We start from the raw sequence: 17,507 nt of genomic DNA on the forward strand, positions 1-17,507 counted from the left end.
ACTATAATGTAATTCATCCCAACAATGTTGTTAATGCAAAATATTTTCTGCCTGAAACTACAAACAGATTCCCCCCTTAAAAGGGTACCTATAGCCTTTTTAAAGTGTGTGGTGCGTTTTTGATTAAGGGAATTACTTTAGACTATTTGAGAAGTATGGATTGTTTAAGCCCTTACAATGCAAATGTGGCCTACCCTGTACAAGAGGTTTTTATTTTCAACTTTTTATGACCCAAAACTAGGTTTTGTGAACCAAAATATAGCTAATGCAACAACAAGTGTACAACCAATCAAAAAATTAGAGTTAAGCAATTTTGGGTGTGCTGACCATTTTTGCTATTTTAGGTTTGTATTGCTGTCTGTATCCTGCTAGGGAAATTTATCTTTTCTATTATCCCGATGATCATTGTCACAGAGACAATATGTGATGGGAAATCTTGCAATGGGGACCATTGACAACTGTCTTAAGAGGGAAATTTACCCTACTTTGTAGAACTTTCCTACTGTTTTATGTTTTTTCTGAAAAAGGAAGTGAAGAGAATTTCCTAAATGGGACACCGACAGCAGAAAATAAACTGACTGGGGCTTTAACCCTTCCCTATGCTATAAAAACCTAAAAAAAAAAAACATTTTGCTATTCTTACACTGTAGGATGTAGAGAAATTTCATTCAGCTGTGAGAGCTTTTATTTACTATACAGTGCATTCTGAAAGCATCATTGTTGGCATTTTGTTTTAGTATTACAGGATACTTATCTCAATGTGATCACGGTGTGGGAAGAAGTGCAACAGACAGACAATATTTCTTCATCAACCAGCGGCCGTGTGATCCCGCTAAGGTAACCTGCTCTTGATTGGCTTGCACATAGGCATTACATCTTACATCTCATTGGCTTTTTATTACATCAGCTGTATAAGGAGTACTTAATTTATATATAATACATACATTTTAATCATACATTTTTATAAAATGTATTTATTTCTTCTTATGAATTTATCTCTTTTCTACAAGTCCAACAAAATACCTGCCAAAAATTCAGTTTGCTTTTAACTTCCTGTGTAATAAACTATACAATCTTAGAAAATGTTACTAGCTTTCACCAGTTCTCATTTTGGAAGTACAGAACACCTCTCACCTGTGTTATGGAGAGCGAAGGTGTTTGTGACCCAAATTAGGAGAGCTGCTTAGAATCACAATGCTGTTCTTCCATAGATACATTACAAGGAGTGAGCATTTGTAATCCTGAGACAGAAAGTAAACACTTTTTTAGATGCATTTTAACTTCTCGTTTGTGTCCCTTTGCTTTCTTCCTTCAGGTTTCAAAGGTAGTGAATGAGGTTTATCATATGTTCAACAGACATCAGTATCCATGTGTTGTTCTCAACATAAGCGTCAATTCCGGTGAGATGCTTTCTTGCTCTGTAATACATCCACTTGCTTTAGCAATACAGAATCTCTTGATCATTTACTCTAAATGCTGCCCCCACATTCCTCAGTTATTTTTGGAAAGCCTGGTTTATTTACAAATAGGGATCTTTATCTCTCCGAAAAAAAAAAATTTAGTTAGAAAACAGAAAATCCCCACTGAAGCTCAAAATAATTGCTTTTCAGGGTGAAACATGGCCAAGGTGGCCCCTTGCTGCTTTGCTGCATCCCAGTGTGTGCTCTTTTTATTTTTTGTTTCGTCAAAGTAATTTGCTTGTCGCTTGCAATGAATGGACTTTACTAAACAAAAACCACATGCAATGTTTGAAATTCTGTCTTTTGAGAAAAAATTTCCATCCTGCTCCCTCAAGTTTTCTCGTCATTGACATTGACATCCACTTTTGTGCTATTAGCTTATGAACCTGAAATAGGCTTAAAGTAATAAATAAAAATCTTGCGTGCTACCAATAATATATTAGGCTGAAAGCCTTGAAAGAAGCATCCTGTTGATGCAAGGAAATGTAATAATGCCTTGCAGCTGCTGACACAAGTCAGACTTCCATATGTTGTGTTTAAATCAAACAATTATATATAAATATTGTGCTGCGCTATGTAAATATCTCTACATAATACTAGAAACTAAATATTCAAACCTGCTATCAATCCATAAAGTGCAAGTGCAAAAATAAATGTTATGTCACACTACGTAAATTAATCTGCTACATTATAACACAATGAATATAAAACAATTCCAATTCATATGGTGCAAATACAAAAGAACATATAAAAATATAGAATATTTAATATGTGCTCTAAATATTCCAGTGCAATAAATCGATGTGAACAAATTTTACTCATAAAAAAAAATGAAATCCTTAAACGATTGATCTATATATATATAGTGCTTCCAAAGAAAATTTCTCAGTGACTTGTGATCAGAATTAAACTCTTCGCGACTTTTCACACGTGCTCCCCCTGTGTGATTGTGCTCACCTCAGGGGATGCGACCACACAGTTAAGTTTGGTCAGACAAGCAGTAAAACCGTCATTGGGCTCAAGGTTAATGGACTCTGTGTCTCCTCAGGCGCTTCCATATGGTTGTCCCCGGATCATATATATAAAAAATAGTAGGTTAGATAGTGTGATGTTTTAACTCCAAATTTATTGTATAAAATATGTTAATGTACTCACATGCTGTAGGTGTTACCAGCGCACCACTTTATATATAGCGTGAACAAAAACGAATCTCCCAATCCAGGAGGTGAAAGGTTCTGTGTCTCTAGGCTAGAGATATGAAACATTTGTCTCCTAGATTTGGAGATTAGTTTTTGTTCACGCTATATATAGACCTATGTAAGATAAATAATTGGGTTAGTTTTTGCATAGGGGATAAGGAGACCAAGGGTACTGTTGACAATGCCACTGGTCATCTGATATAGGCCCGACGTCTCATACCCATTGTATCCTTGCTGGGAATATCCACCGATTCTTGAAACTTATTGTAAAGAACGCAATATAGTCGAGATATAACACCCTGCTTATCGTTTCTTTTCACCAACAGTAGAATTATTGTAGATTGGCTAAGTTTTATTTCATGGTAGTGGGCCTATGCCTGTATAGCATTCCTGAGTTGAAAAAAATCTTTGGTTTTACAGATGTTAATGCAAGTCGCACAGAAATAGTGCAGAAACCTTTTTCAAAGTTGTTGCGATTTAAGTTGCAGCAATTTGAACATTCTATTGTGGCAAATAGGGTGTGACTTGTGATGCGACTTTGAACTGTCCATTCGCATGACAAGTCACACTGGTGTGAACCAGGGCTAAGTCATATAAATTTATGGAATACCTTTTAAAACTTTGGACTTTTAAGTTAACTGATTTATGCAAACAGGTCTGTGCTGCTATTTTGTGTTTGCCAAAAGCAGCATTAAAAGTAGTCAAGAGTTACATGTGGCGTCTGACCTACTGATAAGATAATCTTATAGATTTGCTGTGTTCATTTGGATTTTGCTAGTGCTGCTTTGTTTGCAATTTTTGAAAATTGGTCTGTTTTTAAATTTCACTTTTACCTTTTTTTTATCTACAGAATGTGTTGATATCAATGTCACCCCAGACAAAAGGCAAATTCTCCTGCAGGAAGAAAAGCTTTTACTAGCAATATTAAAGACCTCTCTTCTGGCTATGTATAGTGGGAGTGTGAATAAACTAAATTTAAATAATTCGCTGGTGGATGCCACAGGTTTGTGACTCATGTCATTTGTAGAATATGCAAATCATTTGCTGCTAGTTTTATAAAGCCACTAAAACTAATGTATTATGTTTAAAGAGTAACTCCACTTTTGTTAAGAAAAAAGCATTCCCCACTGGGTGATCTATGTACATTGCAAGGGTTTAAACAAACTTTGTTGCAGATTCCTACCTTTTTTGTTATGCGTTATGTTATGTCTTTGTCTGTGTCCATGTGGTAAATTAATCTAATGGGAGTGGTTACATAATTATCAATCAGCTGCTGCACCTGCAGGGCTCTAATGAGGATAATTACATAGACATGATTTCCTATTGGGAGTTTCTCACCAAAGAGGACATTTTTGTTACAGGGGATGCCTGATATCTGATTTATATTTTAGTGCAAACTTCTGGGGCAATCAGTGAGTCAATCACACAAGCAGGAAATGTTTCTGGGGGGCATTCTGTGTACAGAACACCTCCTGGTAGCCATATTGCATTACATTTTTACAGCACTGCAGGTTAAAAAGGAAAGGTAATTTTTAATAACATTTAATTACAATTTGACTTGAGTCGCAATTGTATATCTTATATATTTTTTTAATTTTCTTTTTTTTTTTTCCCCCCACGAAAGTGTAGTTACCCTTTAAAGTTGGTAATGAAAATAATTTAATAATCTGTGAATCCTACAATGCAAAAAAAAAAATCTGCTATGCTAAAGTTCAATTAACTCAAAAAAAACCCGAAAATTATATGAGCAAGAGCCCAGGTTTAATTTCTAGCACCACATCCCGAGAAAGAATATTTAGGACCAAGAAGAGTGGGGATTTTTAGGGTGCACATCAAATGAATAGATATCAAATATTTTTGTATAAAAAGATTTTTACTTTATTGAGAAAATATAATAAAAATATATTTTTTTCTTCACACACTGCCGCCGGGTCCTAAGGCCCGGGAAGCAGGACAAGACGGGGAGCTCCCTCTGGTGGTCAATGGGAGAAATCTCAGGTCTTAAAGGACACAGTGAGATAAAGAAGCCAGGATAGCAGACACATGTCAGCACAGTGAGACGGGTGCCCTGCTGAGGGAACAGAGACACCCTGGGTGTCCATACGGTCACCCAATGATGCGCAGGAGAGCCCCAATGGGCGAAAACATCCCCCCCCCCCATGAAAAAGTATGACATGGCGAACCAATAATAGGATGTAACTGGGCCCCGGAAAGCAACGCATAAGACAGGAGGATGCACATGCATTTACATAGAGAAAAAGAAGTTTTTAAATATATATTACCATACAGCAACAATACAATAGCTCAAAAAAATGAATAGAATAAAACAGACAAAGTCACAAAATATTAGATATAGCAGCAAATGTAAAAACTAAAACTGCATGTATTTCAACTTGGCTATAATCATCATGTGTATTGTCTTGAGTATTAGTGCCAGGAAGCTAGCTGTTAGGTAATTTGGACAGGGTAAAATCCCCAAATCCTCACTAAATTTAATAGGTACGATGCCCGGCGGGTGTGGAGAGGCGACTCTTTGTACATCTTGCCGCATGTATGCGTTCCTTGATCATCAGATCGAGGGCGAATACTGCTGTGCAAAATGTAAGCACATTGTTTCCCTGGAAGCCCAGGTTCTGAATCTGGGGAAGCAACTGTCAGCACTGAGGAGTCCCTCCATACTAAAGGAGAGCCAGGAACGTACACGGCAGGTGCCGGCAGGGGCCAGCACAGAGGCGGGTGGAGACAAAGAGGTGCTGGCACTAGCAAAGAGTAGATGGGTGACAGTCAGGAGGGGTAGAGGGGGAAAAGCCAGGGAGGCCGATCCAGGACTGGAGCATCCCAATAAGTACGCTACTTTGAGTGTCATTGGTGAAACCAGTCAGGGACCAGCACTGCTGGAGATGAGGGACTCTCCTAGCTGCCGGGGGAAGAACTCCTCCAGTGAGAGTGGGGGGGCAGCAAAGGGAAAGGAAAGACAGATTCTGGTGGTAGGGGACTCAATTCTTAGAAGGACAGAGAGGGCAATCTGTAACCAAGACCTGAAGCGCCGAACAGTATGTTGTCTACCGGGCGCTCGGGTTCGGCACATCACGGATCTTGTGGACAGATTACTGGGAGGGGCTGGGGAAGACCCGGCTGTCATGGTGCACGTTGGCACCAATGACAAAGTCAGAGGCAGATGGAGTGTCCTAAAGAACGATTTTAGGGACTTAGGAGCTAAATTGAGGAAAAGGACCTCCAAGGTAGTATTCTCAGGAATACTACCGGTACATCGAGCCACACCAGAAAGGAAGAGGGAGATTAGGGAAGTAAACAAGTGGCTGAAGAGCTGGTGTAGTAAGGAGGGGTTTGGGTTCCTGGAGGACTGGGCCGACTTCTCAGTTGGTAACCGGTACTATAGAAGGGACGGACTGCACCTAAATGAGGAGGGTGCAGATCTGCTGGGAAGGAAGATGGCCAAAAAGTTAGAGGGGTTTTTAAACTAGGCGATGGGGGGGAGGGTCCAGAGACAGTGATAGCCAGCGCGGAAGATATTCCAGAGGCTAGTATTGGGGGCATTAGTGGTAGGTTAACCAAAGCACAAAAACACAAGGTGAGTATAGTAGCAAGTCCTAGTTGCAATCTCGAAACACCCAATACGAGGACAATATGCGACCGGTCTAAACTATGTGGCATGTTCACCAATGCCAGGAGCATGGCGGACAAGATGGGTGAACTAGAGATACTGTTGTACGAGGAGGATTTGGATTTTGTGGGAATTTCAGAGACCTGGTTCAACAGCTCTCATGATTGGCTGGCAAACATTCAAGGGTATACCCTATACCGCAAGGATAGAGAGGGTAAAAAAGGGGGAGGGGTATGCCTATATATCAAGAATAATGTACAAGTGAATGTGAGAGATGACATCACTGAGGGAGCTAGAGAGGAGGTGGAATCCTTATGGGTAGAGCTCCAAAGGGATAAAGCTAAGGGGAAAATAATACTGGGAGTATGCTATAGGCCCCCAAACCTGAGGGAGGAAGTGGAGACGGATCTCCTATTACAAATTGGATTAGCAGCAAGAATGGGAAGTGTTATCATAATGGGGGATTTTAATTATCCAGACATAGACTGGGCGGAGGGAACCGCACATTCATTTAAGGCTCGCCAGTTCCTTAATGTCTTGCAGGACAATTTTATGGGTCAGATGGTAGACGCACCAACTAGAAATAAAACATTACTGGATCTACTGATTACCAACAATACAGACCTGATCACGGATGTGGAAATGCGGGGCAATTTAGGTAACAGTGATCACAGGTCAATTAGTTTCAGTATAAATCACACAAATAGGAAACATAAAGGGAATACAAAGACACTGAATTTCAAAAGAGCCAACTTCCCTAAACTACAAACCTTGCTAAAAGGCATAAACTGGGATAAAATATTAGAAACAAAGAATACGGAGGAGAGATGGGTTTGCTTTAAGAGCATATTAAATAAGGGCATTAGCCAATGTATCCCATTGGGTAATAAATTTAAAAGAGCGAACAAAAGTCCTGGATGGCTTAACTCCAATGTAAAAATGCATATAAAAGCAAAGGAGAAGGCCTTCAAAAAATACAAGGTTGAGGGATCATCCTCAGCATTCAGACTTTATAAAGAATGCAATAAGAAATGTAAGCGTGCAATTAGGACAGCTAAGATAGAACATGAAAGACACATAGCGGAGGAGAGCAAAAAAAATCCCAAGAAATTCTTTAAGTATGTAAACAGTAAAAAAGGGAGGACAGACCATATTGGCCCCATAAAGAATGAGGAAGGACATCTGGTTACAAAGGATGGGGAGATGGCGAAGGTATTGAATTTATTCTTCTCCTCAGTCTTCACGAGTGAATCGGGGGGCTTCAGTAACCAAAACTGCAGTGTTTATCCTCATGACACAACACAGGAAGCACCTACATGGTTAACAGAGGACGGAATTAAAATTAGACTTGAGAAACTTAACATTAATAAATCACCGGGACCAGATGGCTTGCATCCGAGGGTACTTAGGGAACTCAGTCAAGTGATTGCCAGACCGTTGTTCCTAATTTTTACAGATAGTCTACTGACTGGAATGGTACCAGCTGATTGGAGAAAAGCCAATGTAGCACCTATATTTAAAAAGGGCCCAAAATACATCCCTGGGAATTACAGACCAGTTAGCCTAACATCGATAGTATGTAAACTCTTGGAGGGGATGATAAGGGACTATATACAGGATTTTAGTAATACGTACGATATCATTAGCAGTAATCAGCATGGATTCATGAAGAATCGTTCTTGCCAAACCAATCTATTAACCTTCTATGAGGAGGTGAGTTGCCATCTAGATAAAGGAAGGCCTGTAGACGTGGTGTATCTGGATTTTGCAAAAGCATTTGACACAGTTCCCCATAAACGTTTACTGTACAAAATAAGGTCTGTTGGCATGGACCATAGGGTGAGTACATGGATTGAAAACTGGCTACAAGGGCGAGTTCAGAGGGTGGTGATAAATGGGGAGTACTCAGAATGGTCAGGGGTGGGTAGTGGGGTGCCCCAGGGTTCTGTGCTGGGACCAATCCTATTTAATTTGTTCATAAACGATCTGGAGGATGGGATAAACAGTTCAATCTCTGTATTTGCAGACGATACTAAGCTAAGCAGGGCAATAACTTCTCCGCAGGACGTGGAAACCTTGCAAAAAGACCTGAACAAATTAATGGGGTGGGCGACTACATGGCAAATGAGGTTCAATGTAGAAAAATGTAAAATAATGCATTTGGGTGGCAAAAATATGAATGCATTCTATACGCTGGGGGTAGAACCTCTGGGGGAATCTAGGATGGAAAAGGACCTGGGGGTCCTAGTGGATGATAGGCTCAGCAATGGCAGGCAATGCCAAGCTGCTGCTAACAAAGCAAACAGAATATTGGCATGCATTAAAAGGGGGATCAACTCCAGAGATAAAACGATAATTCTCCCGCTCTACAAGACTCTGGTCCGGCCGCACCTAGAGTATGCGGTCCAGTTCTGGGCACCAGTCCTCAGGAAGGATGTACTGGAAATGGAGCGAGTTCAAAGAAGGGCAACAAAGCTAATAAAGGGTCTGGAGGATCTTAGTTATGAGGAAAGGTTGCGAGCACTGAACTTATTCTCTCTGGAGAAGAGACGCTTGAGAGGGGATATGATTTCAATTTACAAATACCGGACTGGTGACCCCTCAATAGGGATAAAACTTTTTCGCAGAAGAGAGTTTACCAAGACTCGTGGCCACTCATTAAAATTAGAAGAAAAGAGGTTTAATCTTAAACTACGTAGAGGGTTCTTTACTGTAAGAGCGGCAAGGATGTGGAATTCCCTTCCACAGGCGGTGGTCTCAGCGGGGAGCATTGATAGCTTCAAGAAACTATTAGATAAGCACCTGAATGACCACAACATACAGGGATATACAATGCAATACTGACACATAATCACACACATAGGTTGGACTTGATGGACTTGTGTCTTTTTTCAACCTCACCTACTATGTAACTATGTAACTATCATTCAACATGATGGCTTTACCAAAACAATTGCTCTCAAAGATATTTTTAACACAGTTAAAAATGACCAATTTGTTTTAAGCCATCTGCAACTAAATACATGTGGCACTTCTATATATAAATCTCCTTTTTACATTTTTATGTGTGCAAAAAAATATATTTTTATTATATTTTCTCAATAAAGTAAAAATCTTTTTATACAAAAATATTTGATATCTATTCATTTGATGTGCACCCTAAAAATCCCCACTCTTCTTGGTCCTAAATATTCAGTTAACTCATTGTTACAACATATTTATCAGTGAACTTTGCAAACACTGTTTGCAGGCTTCTTCTACAGAGATGGGCCTCTGTCTATCCATTATAATGCATGTGCTTCTACTGTGGAGGCTCTCAAAATTTTGAGTTAGGACTGCAGATTATACTGGGGTGCTGTGAAGTGGCTCTGCAGCTTTCCCATGTGTTTGCAAATGTGTGCAAACTAAACTCCTGTTTTTAACGCATGCTGTTAGACAGGATAATTCAGTTGGTGCAGGCTGTTCGGTAAGTTGAGCTAAGAATTTTCCTTGGTTTTTGTTTGACATGTGTCGCCCTTCCATGTGCTCCTTGGATACATTTTTTTTTTTTTTTAGGGGTTCCTCAAGAAATTAACATACAGAGCTGATCTTATTTTAAGCTAAGAAATTGGGATTTCCTGGTCCGCATAATTACAGGCTTGAAATGCAAACTTTCAGAGGACCTGAACATAAAAAAAAAAAGACTACAGTGGATATAAATACACACCCCTGTTAAAATGTCAGGTTTCTGTGATGTAAAAGAATGAGTCAAAGATAAATAATTGAAGAACTTTTTCCACCTTTAATCTGATCTAGAAACTGTACAACTAAGTTGAACAACAAACAGAAAGCTTTTAGTTGGAGAGAACTAAAAATAAAATAATATGGTTGCATAAGTGTGCAAACCCTTAAAATAATACTTTGTTAAAGCACCTTTTGATTTTATTACAGCACTCAGTATTTTTTGGGTATGAGTCTATCAGCATTGCACATCTTGACTTGGCAATACTTGCCCACTCTTCTGTGCAAAAACACTCCAAATCTGTCAGATTGCAAGGGCATCCGCTGTGCACAGCCCTCCTCAGATCACCCCACAGATTTTCAATCGGATTCAGGTCTGGGCGCTGGCTGGGCCATTCGAAAACTTTAATCTTCTTCTGGCGAAGACATTCCTTTGTTGATGTGGATGAATGCTTTTGTTTCGTTGTCATGCTGAAAGATGAAGTTCCTCTTCATGTTCAGCTTTCTAGCAGAAGCCTGAAGGTTTTGTGCCAATATTGGATTTGGAACTGTTCATAATTCCCTCTATCTTGACTAAGCCCCCTGTTCCAGGTGAAGAAAAAACAGCCCCAAAGCATGATGCTGCCACCACCATGTTTCACTGTAGGTATGGTGTTATTTTGGTGATGTGCAGTTTTGTTTTTGCACCAAACATAGCTTTTGGAATTATGGCCAAAAGGTTCAATTTTGGTTTCATCAGACCATAACACATTTTCCCACATGCTTTCGGGAGGCTTCAGATGTGTTTTTACAAAATTTAGCCGGCTTGAATGTTTTTCCTAGTAAGAAAAGGCTTACGTCTTGCCACTCTACACCATAGATCAGACATATGAAGAATACGGGAGATTGTTGTCACATGTACCACACAGCTAGTACTTGCCAGATATTCATGCAGCTCCGTTAACCACCTCAATACAGTGCACTTTCACCCCCTTCCTGCCCAAACCATTTTTCAGCGCTGTCACATTTTGAATGACAATTGCGCAGTCATGCAACACTGTACCCAAATGAAATTATCATTTCTTTCTCGAACATCACGGGACACAGAGCCACAGTAATTACTGATGGGTTATATAGGTATCACTGGTGATTGGACACTGGCACACCCTATCAGGAAGTTCAACCCCCTATATAATCCCTCCCCCTTGCAGGGATACCTCAGTTTTTACGCCAGTGTCTTAGGTGATGGACGTGTAAAGATGTCCTGTGCTGAGCTCCAAAGGGAATATCCTAAGATCCTATACTGGGGCAAGCCAGGCGAACCGGATCCATTCAAAGTGTCTTTTCATGGCCGAATTGAATGGTACCCGGGCCTCGTGTCCGAAGAAACGAGGTTTTACCCGTAATGCTTCTCTTTTTAGAGAGCTGGACCCCGCAGATCAGAAAATGGCTTTAAACTTCCTAATTTCTGGCGAGGTGCTTTACGGTCCCAGAACTGTTGGATCCCCCTACTGATGGGGGCCCCAGTCTCTGACGGTTTTTTCAAACGGAGCCCACCGTGAGAGGTGAAGATTGGGTCTGTGTAAACAGCACCCTGCGGCTGGATAAGGTAAGAGGAGATTCCACAGAATTTTTGAGTTCTAGTGGCTTTTCTCCTTTAAGGTAAATGCATGCTATGCCTATTGTGACCACCGGGGGCTGCCAAGAGCACAAACCTACACATGCTGACTGACTGTCTCAGGTGTTCAGTGCTGATTATGTCCCAGCATCTCAAAGCAGGCTGCAAGCAGGTAAGGTGGAAAGGGGGATTTCTCATGTTTGAATGTTCCCCCCAGGCTAGAGAGGGGCCACAGGGGTCTAGAAAGTGGTTATACCACCCGGGCTCTGCGGCCTTATGGCCACCATCTCTGAAGATAGCCGTTCAGGCAGATCTTGTTACCAGTCTCCCTCCTCCCCCCCCCCCCCCCCCCCATCCCCAGCCTTTTCTCCAGAAGCATGACAGGAGAGTCGGCAGTGCGGGAAGCGCTCGTTTTTTTCAAAACTCGAGGGGGGGCGGTAGAGGAGGGGGCGGGATGTCAGCACAGAGTGTTTAGACTCCCACTCAGGCCAGCTGCAGGCTATTAAAGGCACTCTGTACAGGTGCACTCAGCCTTCTGAGAGACACAGAGCTGACGGTCGCATGTAAGGTGGGACACAGGCATTCTCCTAGGCAGCATTTACTGAAGTAACACCAGACTGAGCATTGGGTAGCAAGGCTTTTAGCCAGACTACATCGCTCAGCGGGCAGTGTTCATTTGTATACCTCACACCTTGTTGCTTTGCACTATGGGTAGAAGAGGTTCAAGCACCCCAGGAACCAGAGACACTAGGGGATCTCGTTCAGGTTCTGAGGGCCCCCTGTCGGCAGCATCCTCCCCCCCTAAAGATGGGCCAGGGACGGCTAGCCAGGGAGAGCCATCGGGGTCATGGGCTACACCTGCTTCTGGCACTTCAGCCCCTGTATATATTACACAAGAGGTTTTTCCTCAACCATTAATGGTCTAGAGGAAAGATTAATGGCCGTGATTACGTCTTCACTCAGTGGAAGAAAACGCACTAGGCTTTCCTCTGTTCTCCAAGACCCTCAGACAGAGGAGCTCTGGGATAAAGGAGATGAATCCCTTTCAGAGGATCGGGATGGGATGGATGATTCCTCTTGGGAGGATTCAGGTGGAGAGGGACCCTCTGCGACTTCCCAAGAGGAGAAAGTCTTAGTGCAGATCCTCACTGGATTGGTCCGCTCCACATTTAAGTTGCCCATACCTGAAACTGCTAAAGAATCCTCTTCTGCTTTGGGGTCACTGAAACCTTTCCAAGCAGCACATGCTTTTCCTGTTCATACTTTACTTGAAAAGCTTATTTATTCTGAGTGGGATCACCCAGACAAACGTTTTTTTCCGCCGAGAAAGTTTTCAACACTTTATCCGATGGAAGAAAAGTTTATTAAAATGTGGGGAATACCGGCTATTGATGCCGCCATTTCCTCCGTAAATAATAGCCTGACTTGTCCTGTAGACAATGCTTAGATGCTCAGGGATCCTGTAGATAAAAGGATGGAATCCCTATTGAAGGATGTTTTCTCCTTAGCAGGATCAGTGGCCCAACCTTCAGTAGCAGCGATTGGAGTCTGTCAATACTTAAGAGACCATGTTAAGCAGGTCATCAAAGTATTACCTGAACAGCAGGCCCAGGGGTTTGCTAACCTTCCAGCGGCCTTATGCTTTGTGGTTGACGCCATTAGAGATTCTATTGTGCAAACCTCCCGTCTTTCACTGGGGTTGGTGCATATACGTAGAATCCTATGGTTGAAAAATTGGTCAGCCGAAGCACCATGTAAGAAGCTACTGGCTGGGTTTCCATTTCGTGGTGCAAGGTTATTGGAGAGGACTTGGATAACTATATCAAGAGAATCTCTTGTGGGAAAAGCACTCTCTTACCTGTCAAGAAGAAGAGTAAGCGTCCCTCTTTCAAACGGACTCTTTCCCCAGCGCCGGGGGCTTCAGCCTCCAGGCAGTCTCGACGGCCGCCTCCATCGGGGTCCAGAGACAAGAGTCAACCCCAGGGACAAAAGAAGTCCTGGGGAAAGAAGCCTACTAGGCAAAACACTAAGACCTCTGCATGAGGGGGCGCCCCCGCTCACTCGAGTGGGGGGAAGACTGCGACAGTTCTCAGAGTTCTGGCACGAGGACTTCCAGGACAGATGGGTAGTCTCCACGGTAACCTTAGGGTACAAGCTGGAGTTTCAGGAATTCCCTTCTCCTCGGTTCCTCAGATCAAATGTTCCCAGAGACCCAGAGAAGCAGTCGCTCCATCTAGCGTTAGAGCGACTTTTGTCGCAGGAGGTCATTATGATAGTTCCCGCAAAGGACCAGGGATTGGGCTTCTATTCCAACCTTTTTACGGTCCAAAAGCCAAATGGGGATGTCAGGCCCATTTTGGACTTAAGGGATCTGAACAGATTCCTAAGGATTCAATCCTTCCGCATGGAATCAATTCGAACAGTAGTTCCCACCCTGCAGGGAGGAGAATTTCTGGCATCAATAGACATCAGAGATGCATATCTGCATGTGCCCATTTTTCCTGCTCATCAGAAGTTTCTGCGCTTCGAGGTAGGAGGGCGCCATTTCCAGTTTGTGGCTCTGCCTTTCGGGATAGCCACTGCACCTCGAGTGTTCACAAAGATCTTGGCTCCTCCTTTGGCCAGATTAAGGGCTCAGGGTATAGCTGTCATAGCATACCTAGACGACCTGCTCTTGATAGACCGGTCGGTAGCCTCTTTGAATGGAAACTTGAGGACCACGGTCAGGTATCTAGAACACCTGGGTTGGATCCTCAACTTAGAAAAGTCTTTCCTAAAACCAGTAAGAAGACTGGAGTATTTAGGTCTGATTATAGATACAAGCCAGGAGAAAATATTTCTACCCCAGGCAAAGATCACTGCTTTGAGAGAGCTGATTCTGACAGTAAGGACCAAGAAGGGTCCCTCAGTCCGCCTTTGTATGAGGCTACTAGGGAAGATGGTGTCTTCATTCGAAGCAGTTCCCTATGCTCAGTTTCACTCAAGAATGCTGCAACACAGTATTCTGTCGACCTGGAACAAGAAGGTTCAGGCATTAGACTTTCCGATGCACCTGTCGCATGCGGTGCGTCAGAGCCTCAATTGGTGGCTCATACCCGAAAACCTGCAGAAGGGGAAATCCTTTCTACCGGTTACCTGGACGGTGGTAACAACAGATGCCAGTCTGTCAGGTTGGGGAGCAGTTCTGGAACAGGCTGCGGTCCAAGGGGTATGGTCCAAGACAGAGAGGACCTTACCCATCAACATTCTGGAGATCCGGGCGATACATCTAGCTCTAAAAGCCTGGACTATCAGGCTACAGGGTTGTCCGGTCAGGATCCAGTCCGACAATGCCACAGCAGTGGCTTATGTCAATCATCAGGGAGGCACCCGGAGCCGAGCTGCTCAAAAAGAGGTGAACCAGATCTTAGTCTGGGCAGAGATGCATGTGCCATGCATATCGGCAGTTTTCATCCCGGGAATAAAGAATTGGCAGGCGGACTATCTAAGTCGCCAGCAGTTACTTCCAGGGGAATGGTCTCTGCATCCCGACGTCTTTTGGGCCATATGCCAAAGATGGGGGGTTCCAGATGTAGATCTCTTTGCATCCCGATTCAACAAAAAGATAGACAGATTTGTGGCAAGGACAAAAGATCCTCTTGCATGCGGGACGGATGCGTTGGTGATTCCGTGGCATCGGTTCTCACTGATTTACGCATTCCCGCCTATTCTGCTACTACCACGACTCCTTCGCAGGATCAGGCAGGAAAGGAAGTCGGTACTTCTGGTGGCCCCCGCTTGGCCCAGAAGGACTTGGTATGCAGAAATAGTAAGGATGACGGTGGGTTCCCCGTGGACCCTACCGGTACGCCCAGACCTGTTATCTCAAGGTCCAGTGTTCCATCCTGCCTTACAAACGCTAAATTTGACGGTTTGGCTATTGAGACCCACGTTCTGAAGAGTCGTGGGCTCTCAGGTCCTGTCATATCTACCTTGATTAATGCAAGGAAGCCAGCTTCCAGGATGATTTATCATAGAGTCTGGAAGGCTTATATAACCTGGTGTGAATCCAGAGGTTGGCATCCCAGGAAATATGTCATAGGTAGAATCCTTGATTTTCTACAGATGGGATTAGAGATGAAGCTGGCCTTGAGTACCATCAAGGGCCAGGTTTCTGCTTTATCAGTATTATTTCAGCGGCCACTTGCTTCGCATTCTTTGGTCCGAAACTTTATGCAGGGGGTGATGCGTCTTAATCCTCCGGTTAAAGCGCCCCTAAACCCCTGGGACTTGAATTTGGTCCTGGCTGTGTTACAGAAACAGCCTTTTGAACCAATAAGTCAGATTCCTTTGGTCTTGTTGACAAGGAAATTAATTTTTCTGGTGGCCATCTCTTCTGCTAGAAGAGTATCAGAATTAGCAGCTCTTTCCTGTAAGGAGCCTTATTTGATTATACATAAGGATAGAGTGGTACTACGCCCTCATCCTAGTTTTTTACCGAAGGTGGTTTCTGATTTTCATTTAAACCAAGACATTGTTCTACCTTCCTTTTTTCCAGATCCCTGTTCTCCGGAAGAGAGATCTCTACATTCGTTGGATGTAGTAAGAGCAGTTAAGGCCTATCTAGGGGCAACTACTCAGATCCGCAAGACGGATGTTTTGTTTGTGCTGCCAGAGGGTCCCAATAGAGGACAGGCAGCGTCAAAAGCTACCATTTCTAAATGGATTCGACAGTTGATCATTCAAGCTTACGGTTTGAAACAGAAGATTCCTCCGTTTCAGATCAGGGCACATTCCACAAGGGCTATTGGTGCTTCTTGGGCAGTGCATCACCGGGCCTCTATGGCTCAAATCTGCAAGGCCGCAACCTGGTCTTCAGTTCATACATTCACCAGATTCTATCAGGTTGATGTGAGAAGGCATGAGGATATCGCCTTTGGGCGTAGTGTGCTGCAGGCAGCGGTACAGGGTCCTCAGGTCTGATTGCACCCTACTTGGTCGTGGTTCCCCCCCCTCAGGTAGCATTGCTCTGGGACATCCCATCAGTAATTACTGTGGCTCTGTGTCCCGTGATGTTCGAGAAAGAAAATAGGATTTTTTCAAACAGCTTACCTGTAAAATCCTTTTCTTTCGAAGGACATCACGGGACACAGAGGTCCCGCCCCTCTTCTAATACACTATATTGCTTGGCTACAAAACTGAGGTATCCCTGCAAGGGGGAGGGATTATATAGGGGGTTGAACTTCCTGATAGGGTGTGCCAGTGTCCAATCACCAGTGATACCTATATAACCCATCAGTAATTACTGTGGCTCTGTGTCCCGTGATGTCCTTCGAAAGAAAAGGATTTTACAGGTAAGCTGTTTGAAAAAATCCTATTTTTTTCCCCACAAATAGAGCTTTCTTTTGGTGGTATTTGATCACCTCTGCAGTTTTTCTTTTTTGCGCTATAAACAAAAGAAGAGTGACAAGTTTGAAAAAAAAACACAATATTTTTTACCTTTTGCTATAATAAATATCCAGGTTTTTTTTTAAACAAATTTTTTCCTCAGTTTAGGCCGATATGTGTTGTTCTGCATATTTTTGGTAAAAAAAAAATCACAATAAGCGTATATTGATTGGTTTGCGCAAAAGTTATAGCGTCTACAAAATAGGGGATAGATTTATAGCATTTTTATTCTTTTTTTTTTTTACTAGTTGTGGCGGCGTTCTGCGATTTTTTTTTTTTTTTTTTTTTTTTTTTTATCGTGACTACGGCATTGTGGCGGAAACTTTTGACACATTTTTGGGACCATTCACATTTATACAGCGATCCGTGCTATAAAAATGCACTGATTACTGTATAAATGTGACTGGCAGGGAAGGGGTTAACACTAGGGGGGTGATCGAGGGGTTATTTTATTTTGTTATTTTGTTTCCTAGCCACTT

At 42.7% G+C, this 17,507-nt stretch overlaps 1 protein-coding gene across 2 annotated transcripts in view; it reads left to right on the forward strand.

Moving 5' to 3' along the window:
* PMS2 (PMS1 homolog 2, mismatch repair system component) overlaps positions 1-17,507 on the forward strand; it is a 134,644-nt gene that overhangs the window by 56,225 nt on the left and 60,912 nt on the right. For both annotated transcript variants that reach the window (XM_073591014.1, XM_073591015.1), the window contains exons 8-10: positions 738-837; positions 1,316-1,400; positions 3,510-3,662. In XM_073591014.1, the coding sequence (XP_073447115.1) occupies positions 738-837; positions 1,316-1,400; positions 3,510-3,662 (338 nt within the window). The remainder of the gene's footprint in view (positions 1-737; positions 838-1,315; positions 1,401-3,509; positions 3,663-17,507) is intronic.

This window comes from Aquarana catesbeiana, linkage group LG06, assembly GCF_042186555.1.
Source record: "Aquarana catesbeiana isolate 2022-GZ linkage group LG06, ASM4218655v1, whole genome shotgun sequence".
Lineage (NCBI taxonomy): Eukaryota > Metazoa > Chordata > Amphibia > Anura > Ranidae > Aquarana > Aquarana catesbeiana.